Here is a 25,782-nt window from a genome sequence, read left to right on the forward strand (position 1 = left end):
TTGACTAAATGTATTAAAATGACCACATTGCCATTTCTTCTTGACCTGTTGGTAGCCATTTTGATGTCTTGTGTGTACAGCATTACAGCTGCATCAGCGTAAGTTACTCCCATTCAACTTCAATGTGACTGCGCAGAATCAATAATGATCGAAGCAAATTAAAGTAATTGTTGTCGCCTGACTTTAGGTTACTTTTTGATCAGTTTTGAAGCATTAAAATCACGTGCAACTGTAAGTAATTGGTTAGAGAAGAGGAATATTATCCAAAAGAAAAATTATGTTAACAATTTAGATCATAATTGTTCTTTAGAGAAATGTTCCTCTTTAGCACTCAGTTATTTACAGCATTGCATGACTTGTCTATCAGTTATTTTACCTGTGCGCCAAAATGTATGTTATTATCCGATACTTGAGTTCCTGGACAGTGGATTACTAGAATAATTGAGTTATTGGACCATTTTTGCGATGTATGTCGTCTGTGATTTAGGTTCATTAAGATATTTTTTGCCGAATCGAGCTATTAATGCATGCAAAACAACAAAACATGAGCCAGGTAAAATCATTTATGACTACTGTCAAATTGCAGTAGCCTAAACTCAATTTAATTATCAATATGTTTGATATACATATATCAACTAACATTTTGTAAACAGGTAGCGACAATACGGATGGGGTGAGTGCAGCGAGGAAGCTTTAAAGGTTCAGCAACCAATGCCTTGAGAACCCGAAAAGGCAATGCCTTCGCCAAAAACACTAATGGAGAATTTTGTGTATTTGTTGTTAGAAGGCTTCTGGCTGGGGACTGGCTAGCTAGCGCCCAAAACCCTATCAAAAATTCCAAAAAATGTTTGAGGGTTCGTATACTTGTAGGGAGTGTTCTGCTATGTCTCCGCAAAATTTGCTCTTTCGACTGTTAAAAAAATGCACTCTGCATAATTAAATTAGTAATCAATAATTGTAAGACCAGCAATCAGTAAAGTTATAGCCAGACCCCTATTATTGATTAACTTCAACAATCCAAGAGTAATTTTGATGAAAACTAATTAATGGTTTTACGCTAAGTCAAACCAATACAATCAATCTAACCGCAAGTACCCAAAACTCATTCAATTAACTTCCTCACTCAAATATCTTTAATTTATTCTACCTCCCAGTTGCTCTGTTACTGTACAAAAACTTATTATCCTCTCAACCACAAATTTCAATTAACTCTACAATTTCACTAACATCAACGACGAAACTATTTTCTTTCACCAAGAACTCACTAGATGACTGCAATTTTCTCTCACGGAGAACCAACTGCTCCACTTCAATATTCTATTTCTCTCTCTCTCTCACACACAAAATTGACTGACGAACTGCTGTTCCTCAGTTTTGTAAGTAGCCCTCGACTGATGGTTTTTCTTGTGTTGAAAAGGTAATCAACCTCAGCACCTCCTAGCAGTGACAAGTAACGTGTCGTTTCACTCAAAGCAGTTTGACTTGCCGATTGAGTGCAATTGGGCGCATAAGGTTGGTCACAATATGCAGCTAATATAATGTAACTTTTTGCTCAAATTGACTGGAACGCCGTGGTTTACGTGATTTGCAAGTTTCAGGATTCGGAAAAACTCATGTTTCATGTTCCACAATCTCTTTGCGGGCATGCTAGTTTTTATTCTTTCCAATTATGGATATGTCTGTTTTATCCTAAAGTTACCCATGTTTTAATTGAGGAGATAACATTTTTTGCCATTTAAACAATTTTCAACAACTCTCCTTATGACTGCAATGGTGAAAAATCAAGGAAATCATTCAAGTCTTCCTCTCCTTTTTTCTTATGGGATTGTCAATGTTCTTTCTTAGAAATTTTAATTTATAGATTTCTGATTTTTTGAGAGGCAAGTACGCCCTAGTAAAAGTGGTTCTTTTTTCACTAACTTAAAAGAACTTAAAAGAAATCAGTCATCACATTTTTCTGTGTCATGAAAAAACGATATAAGCACCTCTCGGATGCCAACAGGGTATCGCTGTTTTTTTTAATACTTCTACAATCGTTAAAGTGGCGACTATTAAAAAGCTCAAGACAATTGGGTGGGAAGAATTTGGTTTATTGCAATATAATGGTTTTGGTGAAAACCAAGACAACCTTATTTTCAACAAACTTGTTTCTCTCTTGTCAAATTCTTAAAAGTAACTCTTGCGTTCTTCTGTTCAATTCAATCTAGTCTTTCGAGGACTGTAAATAAATAAAATAAATAATAATTAGTCCTGTCCGAGAGATTCATACTAATTCGGAACAAATTATTTCTGATTTTTTTTCGGCAATGGAACATACAGTTTTGGAAAAAATTCAACCTTTTTAACGCCACGTTCTTTCGAAAAAATGGTTTTTTCCACTGTAAAATTACAGTAAACTCCATTAAAATTTTATTGAACTAGCTTAAGTACAATTGGAAACTTTGATTTCACAAATTTTCCCTGATATATTGATCCGACTGCCATATTTTGAATATCAGACATCCAACAATTGTTCGCATCAATTCTAAGATTTTTACTGGATTTCCCCTGCAATCAAAAAATTATTGCTGAAAGAATACTCAACCTAATTTTCTCAACAATCAGTTCTCCTGTTTTGTTCCAAAGGCACTCCTTTAATAAGAAACGAACATCACTTCGCAAAAAAAACTTCGTTGAAGCAGTAATTTTTAATGACCAAATATCATTGCATCAAAAAAATGCAAAGAAACATTTGGTAACTCTATTTTTGCGTACATTTTGCTTTCTTTTTTGACGGCGCAAAAGAAGTCGTCAGGTAATGTTACCTTTTGCTTGTTTGGAAAGGCAAATTAACCGCTTTGCGATACGGGAAAAATTCTTTGCGAACATAAATGTTCAGTGCACACTCTGACAAAATTTTATGAAAATTGGACCCTGAGAAATTTTTAGGGTTTGGGGGTTTGGTAAAAAATTTTGAAGCATCTGTATTTGAAGCAAATGACTGATCTCTGCCAAAACCTTTGCTTCTTTTTGACCACTTATTTACTTTGCAAAGTATGTTTCGCCGTTGTTTACATTAAAAATAAAGCTAAATTTTGCTTCAACTTAAACTGCTGAAGTCTGTTCCTTTTGTTTATTTAATAAATATTTTCAAGCTTAGCTCCTTAACTTAGCAAAAAAAAATATTTGAATAATTTCAATGTCATGTTTTTACTCGTCATAATAACGGTTTTCATCCTCCTCCTTCCTGGACTTTTTTTCTTCCGAATAATCAAGGAAACTATTCTGTTTTTCTCCGAGTACTAAAACAATTTTTCGCTCAGCGCTTTTCTTTTTTAGCCTGCGATTCCACAATCTACGTTAGAATAAGCCAACCATTTAAACAATACTCCAAATAAAGCCAAAATGAAAAAAGCACCAATTACAAAATAAGAAATACAATAAAAAAAGATAATTGCTGAAGATGAAGATTGAAACTGTACAACAGGGTTGTGTAAATGGTTTGCATATACAAAGGAATCAAAAACAACCGAAATCAGTCTCGAAGACCACTCATTTGCACATAACAGTTTAAAAAAATTTCCAGTCAAACCAACTAACGCTTTCATTCTTATAACAACCTACAAACACCTTAAGTCCTCTGACAACTTTTATCAAATGATAGATCCCCTACTTTCCTTTCACTTGATTTAGGTAATTGATTCAGCTGTCAGCTTCAGATTAAAAAAATCTTAGCTTTAATTTTATAAATTACACAACGAAAAACTTTCCGTTTCCCAACAAATATAATTCAGATCAAACAACTTGAAAAATTGGGTTTCTATGTCGCATATTTGAAGATATTTCCACCTCCAGTCTTTTTCCATGACATTTTTCTTTTGTTTTGCGCCACTCTTTCCACGAGGACAGAAATTCCGACCTCTTTGACGTGGTCCAATGCTATTTTCCATTACATTTGATAATCACTCTGCTCCAAAACGTAGGAAGAAAAAATACTTGAGACCTCCCTCCTGTAATTCTCTTTCTCTTCGGTTAGACTCATTGACAACAGATTTTGATTAGGAACCTTTACATTATTGGCTTCAAGACCCAAGGACCGCTTCCATTCATTTTGGTGCAAAAAAAATTTGAACCTTTGCCGGAGGTATACTTTCTCCGCAATCGACTGCTTTAACAATTACTGCGTAATTCTCTAATTTAAGTTCCAATTCATTTTTCTTCGAAGGCGACAGCGACTCATCATCGAACTCCACCTTGTGGATATGCATCATTTTGCCTTCCAGTTTGCTACTTGAACTCGTGCCTCGTCTAATGGTAGGAAAAATGCAAAGTTCTAGCAACAATTGCTCCACAATGAAGTATAGGGCAAATTAAGCTGATCAGGTGAAGAATTTGTGTCAAGTTTATGAAATAGTGCGCGTTTGAAACACGAATAAACTGACAACAAAAGGAGCAGAAAATGTTGAAAGTTCCTTGCCTTCCCGAGCTGCATGGATTTCATTATCTCTTTCAGGATATCTTTTTCAGGATCGTGAATTCCGGAAAGTTTTAGTGATCATTAGTGTCCTGTCAGTTTGAAATCTGAATTGACTTGGGCATCCATCTACGAAATAATTTAGCTGCTGTCAATAAAGGCTAGCGTCGTTTATTGTTGTTTGACATTGGATACTAAGCTTTTTCTAACTTGACGGAAAACCCTTCTAGAGGGTATGTTGTCCTTAGCATGCAACGTTGACTCATCAATGAATGATGTTGAGAATATTGATATTGCTTCGTCGTGATCTGACAAAAGAATAAAAGCACTTTCTTGCTTCGGCATTGAATTATCACTATGAAGGACTGACTCGTGATGTTCATTGACTCAATTGTTCGATCACAACTTCTCTTTGCCTTGCAGTTTCTGTTGAGATGAGGAACACTGAGACAGGAGAACCAAAATTCATTCTTTTTGGCAACTTCGTGTATTTCTGTTATAGTAAAGGTAGTAACGGTAGTAAGGAAATTGATTAAATATTTGACTTCCAGGCTTTGAATTGCTCGATCAAATTCTGAACCATCAGCCACTGTTAACGATTTCACACATCTGTGTAATTTCACAGTTGCTTACGAAAATCTTTGTTTTGTTCGAGTTTTAATATTTGTTGTTGTCCGTTTCATCAACTCTGTTTTCTGTGAGAGAACAATTTTGGCTAGTTTTTTCGTTGCAGTCGAATTTTTTCCTTTGTCCCTGCTATGATTCCAACCCTATTGTTGTTACACTATTTATTGAAGAGCACAATTTGCAAAATTTGCTCCTTTGTCTCAAGTATTCATGGAATTGAATAGGTTCACTAATGTTTTATCGCAAGAAGAATATCAAATATGTGCAATCATTTTTTGCCAAGAAGAATCTGAAGGAACGTTGGTTCCAAATCTGCTGCCATCGCTATTGAATGCTCTCTGAGTCAAAAATTACATTCAATCAAGTTTTGAAAAAGATGCGGACACAACAACATCATGTCAATCGGTGAAATACCTCTGAGCTTAAACTTAGCATTACAAACTCCGCGAAATTTATTGGATTTATTCGGATTGATAACCGGATGATGTGTTTTTGTTCAAACCAATGATGTTAATTTTTGCTTTTTTGTGTTTGTGCTTATCGCATTTTCGAACATTTTTTTTCTACTTTCACTGCACTGTTTTCTAGTTATCGTTTCTCGAAGTCTTCCGTTGGTTCAAAACGTTTCTTTGCAATTCTAACTATGCGGCAGCAGAGTTTGAATTGTCTGGCAATTCGCTAAATTCATCAAACCAATGGAGGTCAACCTTGTGCCTACTTTCAATGTTTTCAAAGCTTTTATCTCTTCTTCTGATAAACCACTTCTATAACGTGTTGACTTGTATTACATAAGATTCTATATGTTCTCACCAATGCCTTATCTGATGTGTCTGATTTGATGTGTCTGTCGAAGGTGTTTGATTGTGCAGCCATGTATAATTTCATACACCTCGTTTCTTGAATTGAATTGTTCTTGCTAATGGGTCAATCGAGATTTGTATTCATAGCAATAGGATGACATGAGTTGACGCTTAGGCATAATTCCATTGGTTCTCAAAGATGATAAGCACCTTTTCCTATGATAATGTTAACATCAACTAAGAGGAAACAATTATCAAGCAAATCGCGCTGATGAGGAAATTTTTGTGTCAAGTCACTGAAATCGTGCCCATTTGAACCAAGACTAAACTTAGAATGAGAAAGGCAGAAAACTATGAATGCTTCACTGCCTTCCACAACTGCTTTGATGTCATTATCTCTTGATATTTTAATCAGAATAATGAAATCCGGATACTTTTATTGACAATTAGTGACCTGTCGGTTTGAAACTTGAGTTGAATTGGGTATCCGCATATGAAATATTTAATCCACTGTCTATAAATGCTTGTGTCGCTTAATTTTGGTTGCAGTTGGATACTGACTTTTTTACAACTTAACAAAAATTTCTTCTATAATGTTCGTTGTCTTTAGCAACAAACTCTGATTCTTCAAGGAATAACGTTGAGAATATTGATGTTGCTTTGTCGTGATGTGACAAATCAAAAGAAGCAATTTGTTGCTTCGGATTTGAATTATCAAAAAACGACTCCATGTTGTTATTGATACGAGCGTTTACACCACACCTTTTCTCTGCTTTGCAGTGTCCAATGAGATGAGGACCACTGAGACGAGAGAAACATTGTTTCATTATTTTTGGCAAATTTGTTTCTTTCTGTTATTGTAAGTGCTTCAAAATTTCCGCAGGATCTCCATCTTTTAATGAATTTTGTTTATATATTTGGTTTCCAAGCTCTGAACTGCTTGATAATCTTGTGATGTTTTTTATTTTTTCCTGGTCTGAAAATCAATTGCTTTGAAATATCAGAGCTTGGACACTGTGAGACTAAGCCACCAAGCACAAAAGCGACCTTGTTTGGCCAATCACGAAATTCAATAAAACTAGCTTAATATTGGCTGCTTCGAGTAGCCTGAAGAGCTACTTCGTTCACAAATCCGTATTTAGTCTTTTCAGGCACTATTCAGTACCGTTGCAGTCGACAAATCACCGTTGAATCGGAACTGTGGCTGCACGTTGCCACATTTTGATAAAATTTGAGCGAAATATATAATAGCACTAGATTTGTGAGGTTTGATGAAAGAATGTGAGCAAACCAGCTTCAATTGACTAATAAAAATTATCTCACGGCGTCCAAAGTTTCTCTCAAGTGCTTCGCAAGCCTTGTGATACATATCACACAAGAATCATATTCTAGTAAAAATTGCTTTTGGTGTTCTTTTTAGTAATGATTTTAGGTGGCGAATTTTGACTGCCTGGAATCGGTGCATTATAGACTGTTAATGTAAAATTGCCTGAATAATCTGGCCAATCAATTGATCACCGGCGGAATCTGCTAATTTCAGGAAGATTAAAAATTTATGAAGTGAAAAACAGATGAGCCCAAAAAATGGTTGAAAGAAAACATATTGAGTGGATTAACAGCAGTTTTCGTTTCGGGTAAAAACGGATTTGCACTGAACTTCAAACCACTTCTGTCTCTACGTTTAACTCATGATCAGCAGAACTCTTTGAACAGCTTTTGGAATTTGCTTTTTACGTAAATGGATGAGCAAAGGGATGGAAGGATTTGAGGGTTGTATAACAGGGCTGGTGGTACGTTGTTTGAGTTGACTGATATAACAACAGGTTAGGGTTTAATAGAAGGAACCGATGACGGAATGCGCCTCATGTTTGGATCCGGCAAAGGGAGAGCCGCTCGAGTTGAGAGGAAAACGTGTGGAGAATGCTGCTGCGGGCTTGTGTTTTGGGTTTGAGACACAGTTTACTTGAACTCTATCCTGGCTCTTAACTGAACTGTTGTTGGTAAATAGATCACCCAATTCATCAGCATGAAAAGTTCCTCCTGAGTAGCTATCCATCAGTTTGAGTCAGTTCTTCAATGGGTCAATTGAGTAATTGTAATCATAGCAATAGGATGACATGAGTTGACGCTTAGGCATAATTCTATTGGTTCTCAAAGATGATAAGCACCTTTTCCTATGATAATGTTAACATCAACTAAGAAGAAACAATTATCAAGCAAATCGCGCTGATGAGGAAATTTTTGTGTCAAGTCTCTGAAATGGTGCCCATTTGAACCAAGACTAAACTTAGAATGAGAAAGGCAGAAAACTATGAATGCTTCACTGCCTTCCACAACTGCTTTGATGTCAATATCTCTTGATATTTTAATCAGAATAATGAAATCCGGATACTTTTATTGACAATTAGTGTCCTGTCGGTTTGAAACAGGAGTTGACTTGGGTATCCGCATATGAAATATTTAATCCACTGTCTATAAATGCTGGTGTCGCTTAATTTTGGTTGCAGTTGGATACTGACTTTTTTACAACTTAACAAAAATTTCTTCTATAATATTTGTTGTCTTTAGCAACAAACTCTAATTCTTCAAGGAATAACGTTGAGAATATTGATGTTGCTTTGTCGTGATGTGACAAATCAAAAGAAGCAATTTGTTGCTTCGGATTTGAATGATCAAAAAACGACTCCATGTTGTTATTGATACGAGCGTTTACACCACACCTTCTCTCTGCTTTGCAGTCTCCAATGAGATGAGGACCACTGAGACGAGAGAAACAGTATTTATTCTTTTTGGCAAATTTGTATCTTTCTGTTATTGTAAGTGCTTCAAAATTTGCGCAGGATCTCCATCTTTTAATGGACTTTGTTTATTTATTTGGTTTCCAAGCTCTGAACTGCTTGATAATCTTGTGATCTTTTTTATTTTTTCCCGCTCTGAAAATCAATTGTTTTGAAATATCAGAGCTTGGAAACTGTGAGACTAAGCCACCAAGCACAAAAGCAACCTTGTTTAGCCAATCACGAAATTCAATAAAACTAGCTTAATATTGGCTGCTTCGAGAAGCCTGAAGAGCTACTTCGTTCACAAATCCGTATTTAGTCTTTTCAGGCACTATTTAGTACTGTTGCAGTCAACAAATCACCGTGGAATCGGAACTGTGGCTGCACGTTGCCACATTTTGATAAAATTTGAGCGAAATATATAATAGCACTAGATTTGTGAGGTTTGATGAAAGAATGTGAGCAAACCAGCTTCAATTGACTAATAAAAATTATCTCACGGCGTCCAAAGTTTCTCTCAAGTGCTTCGCAAGCCTTGTGATACATATCACACGAGAATCATATTCTAGTAAAAATTGCTTTTGGTGTTCTTTTTAGTAATGATTTTAGGTGGCGAATTTTGACTGCCTGGAATTGGTGCATTATAGACTGTTAATGTAAAATTGCCTGATTTATCTGGCCAATTAATTGATCACCGGCGGAATCTGTTAATTTCAAGAAGGTTACAAATTTAGGAATCAAAAAACGGATGAGCCCAAAAAATGGTTGAAAGAAAACATGTTGAGTGGATTAACAGCAGTCTTCTTTTCGGGTAAAAACGGATTTGCACTGAACTTCAAACTACTTTTGTCTCTACATTTAACTCATGGTCAGCACAACTCTTTGAACACCTTTTGGAATTTGCTTTTTATGTAAATGGATGAGCAAAGGGATGGAAGGATTTGAGGGTTGTATAACAGGGCTGGTGGTACGTTGTTTGAGGTGACTGATATAACAACAGGTTAGGGTTTAATAGAAGGAACCGATGACGTAATGCGCTTCATGTTTGGATCCGGCAAAGGGAGAGCCGCTCGCGTTGAGAGGAAAACGTGTGGATAATGCTGCTGCGGGCTTGTGTTTTGGGTTTGAGACACAGTTTACTTGAACTCTATCCTGGCTCTTAACTGAACTGTTGTTGGTAAATAGATCACCCAATTCATCAGCATGAAAGGTTCCTCCTGAGTAGCTATCCATCAGTTTGAGTCAGTTCTTCAATCCTTATTTGTTTGAATTGCAACTGGAGTGTTTGACGCAATTTTGAGCTGCGTAATTTACCCGCATTCTGCTTCATTAGCTCAATAGCGCTTGTTTATTCATTTTAGCCAAAAAAAATCATGTGTACGCGGAGTGGATGTGCGTGACGCTGTTCAGCATGAATTTGGTTTTGTGTGACGTAACTTTGTTTGCTGTACTGATGTCTCTCTGTCATCAACAAAGTCAATGTATTCTCCAGCAGTAGTCAGAAACAGGAAAATGGGCATTTTTGCTAATTGCAATATTTTTCCAGCACTAAAAATTTTCACGTGTAAAATCAGGGTTTTGAGTTTTCTCTGCGATCTCAAAGATTTCATTTTTCTTCTCAAGGAGTTTCATAAAATATCTTTGCACTTTACACTAAAACATTTGACTTCAAAACGCCTATAGCAATGTCTGTCTATGGCATTGCTATTTTCTTCATGGAGGAAGCGTGAGCACGCGTCCAAGTTTGTTCTTAACCTATACAACCTCCTATGTTTTCCTGTGGGGTAGTAATGATCTGGTACAGACAGGAACCGAGAGCTCAGTTCACTAATATAAAGTGTAAGCACATGAAAGACAAATGATGCAATTCGAGATAGAGAAAAATGTTATTGTGGACCTGGAGGTGGTCGATTTTTAACCAAAAAACCAAAAAAGCAATGGCAAACTCAGTGCGCAGGTAGCCTGCAAAAAACAAAGAAGCCGATCGTTGAACCGTTGAATGAGGGAGGGTAACGCTTAACGAAACAAGGAGCGTATGGTTCAGAGCAGCCGAGATGGGGTGGGTGGTAAACAAACAGACGGGACGCGATGGAAGACGGGCGGGATGCGCACAGATAAGCGGGGAAACGAATGGACGGAACACTGAAAATCGAGCAGTGAGGCGCGCAATGAAATGGAAAGAAAGTCTAAGGAAAAGGAAACGTCGAACCAAGAGCACGCGACGAAATAGTAAAACGAGTAGAAAAAAAACGTTGAGCAAGCAGCGCAAAACGATAACGAGAATTCCGGGGAAGTGCCTGAACATATGTTTATCGTTTAGTAACAGAGCTTGGCTTTTCCGAAATTTTGGCTCGCTGAGTGGCAGTCTTTTTTTAATACCCGACACTCCCAAATTCTGTGATTATGCTTATACACAGTGTAACAAGAGGATTGAGAGGTTGTCGAAGTTGGGTTAAGTCTTTGAATGCCTTGAATTTGCTTTTTGATCTTTTGTCACAATTGTACTGTGTCAATGTCCACCCTGGCAATAAATGGTACCCATTGCCAGGGATGGCTTCGGTCACCTGCTTCTCAAATTCACCGAGTCCAGAGAAAGGGCAGAAAGTTTGGGATGCGGTGGCGTAACCCAAAAATGCGAGTATTGCCTGTGGAGGTACTAAAGGCTTCTGGTTACTTGACATCTGATCTCACGTAAGCTTGTGAATTTGCTTGTACGTGAGTGAAGAAGAAAATGCACACTGGAACATTGGGGTTGTTTAACAGGGCTGGTGGTAAGCTGTTTGAATTGACTGATATACCAAAAAGAGCGGACTGCATTAGATGGAACCGATAAGGGAAAGTGGCAGATGCTTGGATCTGGCAAAGGAACAGATGCTCGGGTTGAGGGGACTAAACGTATGGGCTTTTTGAGTACCATCAAAATTGCGATTGGGAAATGGCATAGAGCGTTGTGCTTCTATGCTCGGTATATCGGTTCGATTTAACTGGGGAAGCATAAGAGGCGGCGGAGTTGATTCAACAGGTGCTGCTGACAGTTTTTTGTTTTGGGTATCTGTAGGCCAAACGTTTGCTTGCGGTCGCAGAGGTCCGATGGGGCCAATGTGTCGAGATTTTGGCGCATTCAGTGCTTGTGGGAGCGTATATGGAAAACCTAAAAGCAAATGGACTGCGTGTTGCCGCCGTTTAAATTTTATGGCATGCTTTGCCCAAAAAATATATTAGGACAGGTTATGGGCAGTCCTGTCAAATTTAATGCCGCTTAAGAAGAGGCCAATTTCGGAGTCCCAACGTTATTCAATTGTTGAATGTTCGTTCCGATTTTAATTGCTGCAAGTGGTAGCCTGAGAGGAGTGTTTGGTAGAGGTGGAGGTCAAAGTACATTGATATGAATTTCGCTGTCAACTTTAATACCGAGTGGTGTACTTAACTGCAGGGCTTTTCAGCCGTTTTCTGCTTGCTGCAGCTGACATTGCAGATGAACTTGGTAAAAAGTTTTTTTGTTGGCAATTGATAATGCTGCTGTGGGCAGAGTTCATTGCAAATAAATTTGAATTTCATTGATGTTATTGAAAACTGCAGTCAATGGGCGATTTGAAACAAAATTTGCCGACAATTTAACAACGCAATCTTGAACTCTATCCTTAATGGAACTTTTACGGGTAAATAGATAATCAAATTCATTAGCCTGAAAATTTCCTACTATGAAGCTATCCAAAAGTTTGAGTTCAGTTGAAGCTGCTTCAGCTGCACGCCTACGGTAAAATTCCTCAATTTCTTCAATCTTTGTTTGTATAAGCTCGATTTGTGTTCTCGATGCTTTTTTTCGATGCATAAATAGTTTTCATTCCATATCAGCATCAAAATTATTTCCGCTTTTATATCTCTTTTTTTCCATCTTGCCTGAATTAAACCGTGTTTGCATGGACTGGATTTTGAGCGTAAAATTCTCCCATATAGAATCAAGGTTTTCAGTCTTCTCTGCAATTTCAAAGAGCTCCTCTTTCTGCTTCATGAGTTTCATAAAAAGGTCTATTCACTCCACAATCAACAATCATTTGACCTTGAAGCGCCTATTCTTTTTATCGCTGGCTTTGTTTGGATCTAGAATTGCGACGAAGCGATGAAACTAATTGACGGATTAATATAGTCGAGCGAGGAGCTGTAAAATTGGGAAAAAGCAGACGAAACTATAATCTGAAGCAAGCAGCGCGCAAAGAATCATGAAAAAGTGCCGACATAACAAAAAAGATGAGCCAGCAGCGCAAGAAACAACGGGAAGATGGGCATACAAAGCAAAGACGTCGGTCAAGTAGCACTCAGCAAAACGAAAAGATAGGGAAACAAAAAGGCGGGAAATGGAAAAGCACCAAACCAGAAATCGAGAGTGGCTATACCAGCAAACAGCAATAGCAAACTCAAACAAACTAGTCTAAATTCCCAAAGAAAGCAACTTGACACTCTAAGGGGTGTAGAGAAGCTACAGATAGAGAAAATAGCACATATCATGGGTTTTAAAAAAAAATGCCAAAAATTAAATATCAAAGTGCTAGCAATTTAGTATAATAATAACGGAGAACAAACAAGCCGTAACTCCTGAAGAAATTTAAGTCACATCCTAGCACGCAACAATGCTAAAAAAACCAGCACACTAGCAGGACCTGAAATTATACTACAGCAAAACACAATATACTGGATCAAAAGCAGATAAACTAGAAAAGAGGGAGACACAGCAAAACGGAAGCAAAAGGACAGAAAATGAAAAAAGAAAAAGAAATGCGGAAAAAACGGAAAAAATTGAAGGACTCAATAAGTGGGTAAAACAAAGCTTTTAGAAAGCGCATCTGAAGAAAACCAACCACAAGATAACCCTAAATAATGAGTAAACCAAGTCATACCGAAATTGAGCGTGTCGACTACAACAGCAACGCAAAACTAGGATAAATGCAGGTTATCAAAGTTTTCAGTGAGTTCCGCCTCTCTAGCGCACGACGGTTACGAAGCGTTTAACACAATAGTGAGGGCTTTCACCTCAACCACAGCCTTCTAATGCAATGCTCTGTACTTTTTTTTTAAAAAAAACTGGGTTTATTCAGTTTACGCTTAGGGACAAGGGTTTGCACTAAGTGGATGCCAACTATCTTACTACGCTTGAGCTGGTTGTAAATGTCAGGAGCTCCCTCTGTGGTGCAATAGAACATGGGTTCCACAACCTCCTGATATTTGTCGAGCGTTGAACGAGCTGAGCTTTTCTTAAAAGCCTATTATGTTTACTGCAATGGCAAGACACTGAATTGTTCATTACATCATGTCATATAAAGAGCCTATTTTTATCTTCCAAATATTGGCTCAATTGCAAATGTGCAGTTTGTTATACTTTCAAAGCGTTTGGCTTAAAACTCATATTCTAACACTGGAGGCTAATTTTTCATGGCATGGTACCTTGTAAGTGCAACCAATATGAAGACCATAAATTTTTCTACAACTTCACTGGTGTGGGATTTGTTCAAACTCCCAACCATAATAAAATTCAATCAATATATCAAAAAATTCATGATTCCAAATGAGCACAATTTGGGGTTATATTCTGATTTTGATACTACGCTTGAGCTGGTTTTTGTTGGCAATTGATAATGCTGCTGTGGGCAGAGTTCATTGCAAATAAATTTGAATTTCATTGATGTTATTGAAAACTGCAGTCAATGGGCGATTTGAAACAGAATTTGCCGACAATTTAACAACGCAATCTTGAACTCTATCCTTAATGGAACTTTTACGGGTAAATAGATAATCAAATTCATTAGCCTGAAAATTTCCTACTATGAAGCTATCCAAAAGTTTGAGTTCAGTTGAAGCTGCTTCAGCTGCACGCCTACGGTAAAATTCCTCAATTTCTTCAATCTTTGTTTGTATAAGCTCGATTTGTGTTCTCGATGCTTTTTTTCGATGCATAAATAGTTTTCATTCCATATCAGCATCAAAATTATTTCCGCTTTTATATCTCTTTTTTTCCATCTTGCCTGAATTAAACCGTGTTTGCATGGACTGGATTTTGAGCGTAAAATTCTCCCATATAGAATCAAGGTTTTCAGTCTTCTCTGCAATTTCAAAGAGCTCCTCTTTCTGCTTCATGAGTTTCATAAAAAGGTCTATTCACTCCACAATCAACAATCATTTGACCTTGAAGCGCCTATTCTTTTTATCGCTGGCTTTGTTTGGATCTAGAATTGCGACGAAGCGATGAAACTAATTGACGGATTAATATAGTCGAGCGAGGAGCTGTAAAATTGGGAAAAAGCAGACGAAACTATAATCTGAAGCAAGCAGCGCGCAAAGAATCATGAAAAAGTGCCGACATAACAAAAAAGATGAGCCAGCAGCGCAAAAAACAACGGGAAGATGGGCATACAAAGCAAAGACGTCGGTCAAGTAGCACTCAGCAAAACGAAAAGATAGGGAAACAAAAAGGCGGGAAATGGAAAAGCACCAAACCAGAAATCGAGAGTGGCTATACCAGCAAACAGCAATAGCAAACTCAAACAAACTAGTCTAAATTCCCAAAGAAAGCAACTTGACACTCTAAGGGGTGTAGAGAAGCTACAGATAGAGAAAATAGCACATATCATGGGTTTTAAAAAAAAATGCCAAAAATTAAATATCAAAGTGCTAGCAATTTAGTATAATAATATCGGAGAACAAACAAGCCGTAACTCCTGAAGAAATTTAAGTCACATCCTAGCACGCAACAATGCTAAAAAAACCAGCACACTAGCAGGACCTGAAATTATACTACAGCAAAACACAATATACTGGATCAAAAGCAGATAAACTAGAAAAGAGGGAGACACAGCAAAACGGAAGCAAAAGGACAGAAAATGAAAAAAAAAAGAAAATGAAATGCGGAAGAAACGGAAAAAATTGAATGACTCAATAAGTGGGTAAAACAAAGCTTTTAGAAAGCGCATCTGAAGAAAACCAACCACAAGATAACCCTAAATAATGAGTAAACCAAGTCATACCGAAATTGAGCGTGTCGACTACAACAGCAACGCAAAACTAGGATAAATGCAGGTTATCAAAGTTTTCAGTGAGTTCCGCCTCTCTAGCGCACGACGGTTACGAAGCGTTTAGCACAATAGTGAGGGCTTTCACCTCAACCACAGCCTTCTAATGCAATGCTCTGTACTTTTTTTTAAAAAAAAACTGGGGTTATTCAGTTTACGCTTAGGGACAAGGGTTTGCACTAAGTGGATGCCAACTATCTTACTACGCTTGAGCTGGTTGTAAATGTCAGGAGCTCCCTCTGTGGTGCAATAGAACATGGGTTCCACAACCTCCTGATATTTGTCGAGCGTTAAACGAGCTGAGCTTTTCTTAAAAGCCTATTATGTTTACTGCAATGGCAAGACACTGAATTGTTCATTACATCATGTCATATAAAGAGCCTATTTTTATCTTCCAAATATTGGCTCAATTGCAACTGTGCAGTTTGTTATACTTTCAAAGCGTTTGGGTTAAACCTCATATTCTAACACTGGAGGCTAATTTTTCATGGCATGGTACCTTGTAATTGCAACCAATATGAAGACCATAAATTTTTCTACAACTTCACTGGTGTGAGATTTGTTCAAACTCCCAACCATAATAAAATTCAATCAAGATATCAAAAAATTCATGATTCCAAATGAGCACAATTTGGGGTTATATTCTGATTTTTTCTTACACTATTCGAAAAACCTCGAACTTGAGAATTGTTCTAACACAGTCATGAGATTTTTAATTATCATCTGATTCGGATATCTATATGCTATACTGATTGGCTACATTTTGTAGTGTTTTCAATATTGGTCAAATTTTCAAACGTTTTTTCTGCAGCGAGCAATTTAGGTTGAATGAAGTCAGTTTAACCAAGATGTAATTTGGTCATTTCAAAAATTTGGAGAACTGTTTTTTAATAAAAACGTTTTTTCAATAAGAAAGATGTGGGTGGTTGTAGGTGAACAAGGGAGTTCAAATTTAACTGCCAAAAATTAATGTGACTAAGAAATTTTTATTAAGGGGTTGTCAAGATTTGCCGTCTAGAAAATGCTTTTGTCAGTTTCATGCATCAAAGGTTTGTTTTTTGTTTGAATGAGTCTCATAGTTTTGTTGCTGCCAATTTATGTTCACGTGAACATAATTTGGCAGCAACAACACTGTGTACACAATTCAAAACGCTTGCTATGCTCTTGCCTTGGGGACTCGAACTTCGTCAACTTCAGTAAAAAATCTGAAATATCACTAATTTGTTTGCACTTTGACGCTGATCACCGGTGTTGTTGAATAGGACCATAAACCATCTGGGTTGCTGCTTTTTTGCCTTTCGTAATGATGTTCATATCCCAAATTTGCCGCTCTTCTGCAGTTTGCTACCAATACGAATGAAGGAATTGCCGTTAAACGTATTAAAGACACGTACTGAATCGCGTAGCTGACTCGGACTGAAATAGAATATCTTGAAGTCTGCTTCGGTCGAAGTGTTAATGAAACTTACCACACGAAATGAAGCATTACCTTAAGTTAACTGCAGAGTGACCGACAATAATTTTATCTTCAAGCACTGGAATTTTGTTAACCTATCTGTGTTTCGACTACCATTTTGCACTACCACTCTTGGATAACGAGCGGTTGTTATAGCTGTTTTGGTATCACCTATAATGTTGGTTGTTACATTTGGTAAGGCGCACAAACTTTTAAGCTCAAGATAATATCCTTTCACAAACGGCACCAGAAATATAGGTGCGAAAACACACAATGCTATAATAGTTTTATTTAAGCATATGCAACGGTTTCTGACAGTAACTTTATCTCACAACATCAAGGCAGAAGCGAATGAACATAGAAGTTTTAAAAACTTAACAAGATAAAACTGCAACTAATTGAAGAAGCCCGCGAAAATTAAACAAAACGATTTTTTTCTGTTTTTTTTTTGTCTTCTGCATACGTGTTTAAAAAGTCTCCTGGTATAAAAAAGTAAACAAAAAATTTAATTTCTCGTGAGAAACTTGTTCCAATCTTTATTGTGAGGGCTAACATTTTGAATTTTTTTTTTGTTTAATTGTTGTACCGGCATCAATGATACCGTTGCTAAGAACTTACATACTATAAAATTTTTACATTTGCTTGAAAACTTATTTCGGATTTTGAAGAACACTAGGAATTAACTACATGAAATTATGTTCTAACTCAGTGTCCAAGTCTATCAAATTTACTTTTTCCTGATAAAATTCTTCATTTTTACCATCAAAGCAGTTATCTGTTTATTTCTTCTGTTCACGTTAATTTTTGTTTTTTAAATTGAATTTCTATTTTAAAAAACATAGATTAATTTGGTTCCTGTTAAAATGGCGTTCAATTGTGTATGTCAGAAGTTTTCATCAGCAGAAATTAATTCCTTTGTGTCGGAATCGTCTGAGTGGCACACAATTATACAAATCAAATCTTTGACCTAACTATTTTCTCCTTGAGTTTAGCTTGATATGTCTTTGTGAACAGCTGAGATTGTTTGGGTTCCATCGTTTCTATTGGTCATTGAGTCAATGAGGCAAGGAGCTCGGTTAAAATTAAATGAGTTTCGTTTTTTTTTGCCAATGAGCTTGGTTAAAGTTAAATCGCCACCTATTGTTTGCATTATGTCTCTGCGGAAATGTTTTTTATTTGTTTCCACTTGAAAGAAATTGGAGAAGTCTATGCTAGCCCCACTTTTTGTTTTGAAAAATTTGGTCATTTTTGAGGGCATCGCAGGTAAGCATATGTGGTATCAATTTGAACCTCTGCGTCTACAATTTCACTTCAAAATAGAGTTTCAGGAATTTTATTTTTTGGAAAAAATTTTCACCCTTAATTTTATGTCATTGAGCCTAGCTGGTTTTTTTAGTGTATCTTTGAAAACCAACTATCTTATAGTTTTTTCAATATCTCCATAAAGAACAGAAAAACAAAAGAAATTTTGTTTTTTGAGAACAAAATTGGGATAAATTTTCAGCCAATTTTTAGACTTTTTAATTTTGAACTCTTCCCTAACTTCAATTTCTCATTCAAGGTTCAGTTCGTTTTTAACCTCTGTTTAAATCTGGGGAAAAAATCATCTAACATCTGTCCATAGATGGTTTTTCCTTAGAACTTTCCAAATATAAAGATTTTTTGTATCGAAAAAGTAAATTCAGGCAAATTTTAGATGAAGCCTAATCTAAAACAATTCAATTGTCCTCTACTACATAGCAAATTGAAGTTGCCGATAACGGTGCTAGATAGCAATCCAAAAACGAATGTGATCATCCAGTAATGTGATAATGTGAATACAAAAAATTGACAATAATGAGCTGATATACAAAAATCACTAAATTGTAGAGACAACTCGTAGTATCAGAGCCATCAAAAACCAATGCTCTAAATAAATAAATAAAAACAATTACATGCATTAACGCATACATTGAGTGCAAGCCAATGAGACCTTTCATTGACCAGAGAAAGTCAAAAGTCTAATGACTACAAAAAAGACAACACTTAAAGGCAAAAACAAAATTAAATAGAAAAGTGAACAAAACCACAAAATCCCATGAACAATGATTCTTTGGAAACAAAATAAGTGTTCATCGAGATCAATTTGTTGTTAAATGGGGTTTTCACTATTATTACTTTGATATGAAAAAGTACTTGTCTCTAAATGACACGATGAAAACCAAAAAATTGTGAAAAATCACGAAAAGTTCTCTCCAAAAGAAATAGCGTCTTAAGTTTCATGTGAGGCCAAAACAAGACTTGTTTTTATTGCCTCTCGTGTTTGAGGAACAAAAAATTTTTCCTAATTGTATCCCAGAAAACAATTTTGATCCAAGACTTTGATTCCAAAAATCTAAAGTTTAGCTAAATCAAGCCAAAATTGAACAAAATCACACCCAATTATCAAATATTCAAAAATTTGAACCTGGAGAAGTACTCGAAAAATAGAAGATTCAAGAAATCTTTGTAGTATTAGATTCCACAATGGATAAGCTTTTTAAAACTATCACGCGCGATTCTCTACGATTAATATATCGCTCGGCCAAAATTGACTGAAAAAAAACCATTTGAGTATGTCCATATTCTCTTAAAGGAAATTATTTTTTAAAATAGCTTAAATAGGGGAGTATAATGTAAGTAATCGGCTGCACACTTTTTTTGGAATGTTCCTCCGCAAAAAAAGTATTCGGCGGCGTAAACATTCCACATTTCAATTTCGAGTTTAAACAGAAAAATATTAACTTAAATTGCCATTAAGGCATCACCTTTTCATTCTCGCATTTTTTCAGCTCGAAGTTTGTAACAAGAACTTTTGAATTTCTCAAAGAGTTATGGAAAATGACTGATCGCGCACAATCAAAATCGTCAATAATGAAAAAGAAGTCGAAATTAAAAGGCCCTTGTTTATTTGCAACACGTTTTAGGATAACATTTTCAAAACAATAGTCATCATTATTTAAGTGCAACTAAGTATTTCGTAATTAAAAGTTTCTCATGGTTTTCCGTCCTCTGAAAACTCAAATATTTTCCCTGTTCTTTCTGTTTCAAATTTCGTTGAATTTGTAATAGCTTGATAGAAACAATATTTGGTGCTAATAAGAACGTTTCTGAAATATTCTTTTCGATTTATTGATAGATGTTATGCTTTCAAAAACAAATGTGGGAACGCTCTGTGCCACGCACAAATCAAGCGAGCCTTCCTGTTATATATCATGTTATTTCTCAAAAAAATTAGAATCGCTTCCTTTTTTCGGAGTTTCTCTATCGACCAATTCAAACTGATTTCATCAAACATTTTCAATTCGTGAAAATTTGGAGTAGATGCAAGAATTCTTTGTGTTTGCTCTATTCGTTCGCAGAAGAGAGTTAAAATAACCAAGCTTTAGAACATGTTCTCTGAGACCTGAAACAGGTATCTTATAGAGCACCAAGAAAGGACCGATTGAGATTTTTCCATTTTCATTTAAAAGTTTATTTGTCTCGTGATATGAAAAATTAACCTTTAGGTCAGGCAATTAAGTTTATCTCAAGAATGTATGACTTCTAATTCAAATGGGAGTATAGAAGGGGTGTTTTCGGTCAGCTATCGGATCAACTTTCTCGTCGTCATTGGATACTTCCTGGCTAGCTTTGGAACTTGAAAGAGTTTGCTGGAACTTTAAAGAACCAGCGCGCCAAACTTGAGAGATTCAAACAAAATTATGCCACTGAGGTCATTTGATGTCAAAGTAACACGAGGGCGGTCTCTGTTCCATTCCCCTCTAAGATGAAAGGGACATCCAAGTTAACTCAAACGACATTGAACTTGGCAAATTGCTTTGGAAAATTTATTTTAGAACCTGATGACGATGCTCCACCAACACTGATTAGCTCAATGACGCTTTTGTTTTGTTCAGAAAGGGCAACTGCATTAGCAAACTCGGTATCTTCCAAAACAAACAAAATGTTCCGGTTTGATGGTAAACAAGTCCAAAATAGTCACGCTTTCGAATTAGTTTTGAGTTGGCTTGGATCTAAGCTAACATATCCAGCGACAATCTGAACACTTTATTATTTCATCCAGTTCCTCGGAACCACTTGAGGTTTATTTGGCCATTTGTATCAAATTATTCTTCTGGAAAAGTTGGATAAAATTGCTGTTAATTAAGTTGCAAAAATGGGTAAAGGAAATTTGAAAGAGAAAAAATACAGAACTTCGTTCTTGGATTATTACGTGGCAATTTTACTAGCAGGGGTCTATGCGATAACACCAGGCTCTCAGTGAGTATATTTTGCAACAATAATTGGTGTCACCATTTTGTCGGAAGAAAAAGATTGCATTGTTTTCAGCGGAATAAAGGACAATTGGTTATGGTACCACATGTTAGGACTTTAACCCCCCGTACCTATTTACGCCAATCATTGAAATAGACGGTCAAGGTCATACTCGGAACTTAAGTTAAAATTCAAGGAAACGATGTCATACTTTCCAAAAATGTTCTATCGAATTTTAATTTTCTGGCATTGTAGTTTGAGAGGCTGAGAGCACTGGCGTACAGACAACCAACAATTTAGAAAGTGTATGGATGAATAAACTTTCACTACCAACTTGAAAGTGAATTCTGAGGCGTGTATTTGATTGAGTGTATTTCATCTCTTTGAGGTATTTTTGACAAGTTCGAAAGGGTTGTTAATACTACATTGACAAAGGCAATACCTTTCTAAACAAACAGAACTTTCCGCTTTCAAAACAAACACATCTTAGAGTAAACAAAATAAACAAAATCGTCCCCGTTAAGGACCGACCTTGAAGAATAAGAATTTAATCGTAATTTGCAACATAGCACAAGCCAGCTTGGTGTTTCCTAGTGGAAAAATCGATATTTTCATAAATAATCAGTATATAACTTAGTCTTAATTTTTGCATAAATTTGTTGAAAATTATTTGACCATGGGTAAAGGCAAGTTAAAAAAGAGACAGTATCAGGCCACAAATAGTGATTACTGTGTAGCTATACTACTTGCAGGGGTGTATGCTATCACACCTGGTTTCGAGTTAGTACTTCTTCAGTTATTGTTTCTTTAGCATCTGTAGAGAGTTGTGCTGAGTCGAAACTGATTTTGCCCTCTCAGATCCTGACTTTTGTTGCACTTGCTATCAGTCAGTTCAATTTTAGATGGGTTGCAGGAAATTTTCAAGTTTAAGGAGGTGAAAATATGTGCACAAATTAGATCATTGCCACTTGCAGCCACATGGTTCAAAGATTGAAAAAATGAACCATGATGAAATTGAAAAAATTCACTGTTTCTTAGCTCCTATTCTATTGAAATTTAAATGGCTTCTTGTGAGGTCCCTTAGTATATACTTCACAATGAAAGTAATTCCAGGCCATGGTCACGAAGAGGCTTCGAGATTTCCCTTTTAAAACCCGTCGCCCGCAAATAAAATACTTCTCCCTCTCCTTTTGTAAATTCCGGTACACATCTCAAACAAAAACAAACAAGTACTATAGAACAAATAGAAACAAGTACAGATGCGAAACAAGTACTATACGCTAGAACGTCGTCTTGGGCGCGGGGGGGGGGCATACAGGGTTGAGGAATACGCGGTATGGTGATAGAACCTTTGCGAGGTGAGCCCTGTTTTTTTTCAGATGTTTAGATACTTAGTTTATTTTTATTTAGCACAGATGTTTTGAAATAAATTTGCAGTTTTTCCTGTTCCTTTACAGATACACGACAGGTCTGTTACAAGCTGCGTGGCTCAACGACAAAATCCTTACTCCCAGCATTGCCTCTTTAATCAACAGTTTGACCTTCACCCTTCCTTGTATCCCAGCACCGATAATCCAGCGAATCCTAGACAGATGTGGTCTCAAACCCTACACGATCGCGGCTCTTGCTTTACCCTTGCTACTGACCGGAAGTATTTGGAGCAGCTACTGTTCCGATCATGTTTCACTTTTAATTTCCAATGGAATTTTAGTCGGGATTGGCTGCAGTGTCCAGTTAATCAGCAGCTGGAATGGACTGTACTACATTTTCACTGATGATCAAATTTACCTGTTCAACGGGTTCATGTTAGCTGGCGCGGGCTTGGGCATTGTCCCTATAAGCATGCTGTTTCTGTTCGTAGAACCCGAATACGGTTGGAGGCTTACACAGCGGCTGAGCTCATTGATGTATCTGAGTCTATTAATTTTTGCCGTAACTTTGCTCCCACCTGTTCGCAAATTTCTTGGAATCAAAACACGCGAGGAAAAGATGGACGGATACGAACAACTCCTCAGCCAATCAGAAGCGGCGGACGAACGAGCCAATGAGAATGAAGAGAAGTTTGTTGAGTCTTCAGAGACGCATGAAAAGGACAATTCATCTTCAGAAGATGAGGAAGCATTAGAGGAAAATTTAATTGACGATAATGACGATGTTCCCGCTATTGCTCTCACCAGTTTAAGATCTATCAGTTATCAACAAAATGAACATAATGATTCAAGTTCAGACGGCTCCATCAAACCTATGAAATATGTATTCTCGAATGTAGCGTACTTGCTAGCAATGATTTCATTTGTGTTCACGGCTACCGCGTACGATACAATAATGGTACACCAACCTGTGAGAATGAAATCTTTTGGAATTGACCCTAAAGCAGGCGCCTTCGCATTGGTAATCAACGGTGCCATTCAGGCCGTTGTTCGAGTTTCAGTGGGAGTTTTGACCGCAAACAACATAATTTCTGCTGCTCGTTTGAGTCAAATAGCAAAAGTGTTCTTTTTAGTGTCAACAATTTTGAGCATGTACATAACAGATGCCTATTACCAAACTGCTTATTACTTTTCGTTGGGTTTTGGCGGCGCTGTGCTGAACACTGCTGATTTTTTCCTTGTTAAAGAATCGCTGAAGAAACATCGAGATTTTGCGGTTGTTATGGAACTTTCCGCCGCTGGGTTCTTAACGTTCCTTACTATGACATTTGTTGGGGTTTTGTATGAGAGAATGCAGTCTTATACATTGGCCTTTTACCTTCTAACTGGGTCATTTGTTCTCGGATTAGTACCCTCGTTTATGTACGAAATTGAGATGAATCGAAGAAACAGACGAGACGATTCAACTCGGCACGGGTACACAGCTTTAAATTAGTTATAACGTGTCATAAACTGATTAGTTACAATATTGTATTGAGGCCAAAGGTCACCAGACATTGTTCACGTTCGTACACCGAACTGAATAGTATATTGATGACCTTTTATTTTCACTGTTGTATCTGTTTATTTTTAGGAAATTTCAACAGTTTTAGTAAATTTTGGAAATGATGTTGATTTTGCTCAATTTATTTTCTCCATTACTTTTTTTGAATTATAACAGAATAGGGTTATGTTATAATAGTTGTGATAAAAAAATGAGTGTGATGGGAACCAAAAAAATGATCGTGAAAAGTGAATCGAAAAAATTGATCGTGAGTTGAGGAAAACACTGGACAACTAAAGTTGGGAAAAACATGGTAACATTAGACAAGATTTTGCAAGGCCTCACTGCCCAAATGGAAATATATATACAATACAAAACAAATGAAAATCGAAAATAAAATCTGTCTCTAAAATTGAAGTGCACGTATATTGGTCAACAATAAAGGTCAAGGAAGTTGTGACCCACTAATCCATAATGACTATTTTGTAGGAACGAGCAAATGATATCAAAGATATCAGCGAAACATGTTTTATGCTCTTATCTCAACCAACGCTCTCGGAATAACTGTTATGAAGGAAAAAAACTACCCGAAGCTGTTGTCAAATTTAGTTAATTTGAATTGAATGCAGATTATTTCTGTTCAGAATAAACTACTGAGTACATGCAGAGAAACTACACTTGATGAAAAACGAATGGCCTATTTGTTTCACGCCTCAGATGATAATCCATACTCCCTCCAGCTGCTAACTTTTTAACCGCTGATTCGATTAGAGGAAAATTGATTTTGACTATCGTGAAACTATTCTTTTTTCTTCAAAAACTTCGCCAGATTCTGTATTTTGATTTTTGTCTGCTACGAACTCTTCCAACTCATTTTGCAACAACTCTAAGACTACTAGAAGGATGAGTGTGATAAACTATTGCTCTCGAGTGTGAAACTATTGCTCTCTATTGTGGCACTGTTCAACCCCGTATCAAATTTTCCTTATCTGCCTCCAGAAACTTGGGCACAGATTAAACAGGATATTCCCCCGAATGAAGTTTTTGATAAAATTTTTCGATAAAATGACAAAAATGAAATGAAACTTACTTTTATAATAACAATAAAAATGATCAGCTTAAAGACAAATGCTGTTGGGGTCAAGTGACAAAGGTAAAGCAGTTTTAATGGCAGGGAAACTGTATTTTCGATTATTTCGAGGGTAAGCTCAAATACTTTCAGAGACTGCTTGTCGACAATCGTTATTATAAACCTGAAATTGAATTTCAAGATTGCGTTGTTAAGATTGGTTAGTTACGTAACTGCGCGTTGACAACTTCTTGTAAGCTGTTTTGTGAAAATTTGTTCGCTTTGATAAAAACCGGCTCAAGAAAACGTGTTCATTTTCCCTGTTATCAACTAATTTGTTCAGGTCAC

The 25,782-nt window shown here is 36.6% G+C and overlaps 2 protein-coding genes across 4 annotated transcripts in view; one reads left to right on the forward strand and one right to left on the reverse strand.

Annotated features, from left to right (window-relative positions):
* On the forward strand, window positions 1–24,522 carry LOC142337050 (uncharacterized). 3 transcript variants are annotated; one of them, XM_075386110.1, is made up of 2 exons: window positions 1–98; window positions 22,910–24,522. In XM_075386110.1, exons 1-2 carry the CDS (start codon window positions 19–21, stop codon window positions 24,315–24,317), a joined length of 1,488 nt encoding a protein of 495 aa, XP_075242225.1. In that variant the 5' UTR covers window positions 1–18; the 3' UTR covers window positions 24,318–24,522. The 3 variants fall into 3 exon arrangements, with proteins under 3 accessions (XP_075242225.1, XP_075242223.1, XP_075242224.1); XM_075386108.1 differs by lacking the exon at window positions 1–98 and adding an exon at window positions 21,211–21,458; XM_075386109.1 differs by lacking the exon at window positions 1–98 and adding an exon at window positions 21,924–22,232.
* Window positions 1–25,782, reverse strand: part of LOC142336181 (uncharacterized) — a 545,590-nt gene that overhangs the window by 309,110 nt on the left and 210,698 nt on the right. The window lies entirely within an intron of this gene.

This window comes from Convolutriloba macropyga, chromosome 3 (genome assembly GCF_964194025.1).
Source record: "Convolutriloba macropyga chromosome 3, txConMacr16.3, whole genome shotgun sequence".
NCBI classification, from domain to species: Eukaryota; Metazoa; Xenacoelomorpha; order Acoela; family Convolutidae; genus Convolutriloba; species Convolutriloba macropyga.

Coding starts and splice junctions, on each gene's coding strand:
- LOC142337050 (XM_075386108.1), top strand. CDS start 21,355: ATGGGTAAAGGAAATTTGAAAGAGAAAAAATACAGAACTTCGTTCTTG. Junction 21,459..22,909: donor GCGATAACACCAGGCTCTCA/GTGAGTATATTT, acceptor GTTCCTTTACAG/ATACACGACAGGTCTGTTAC.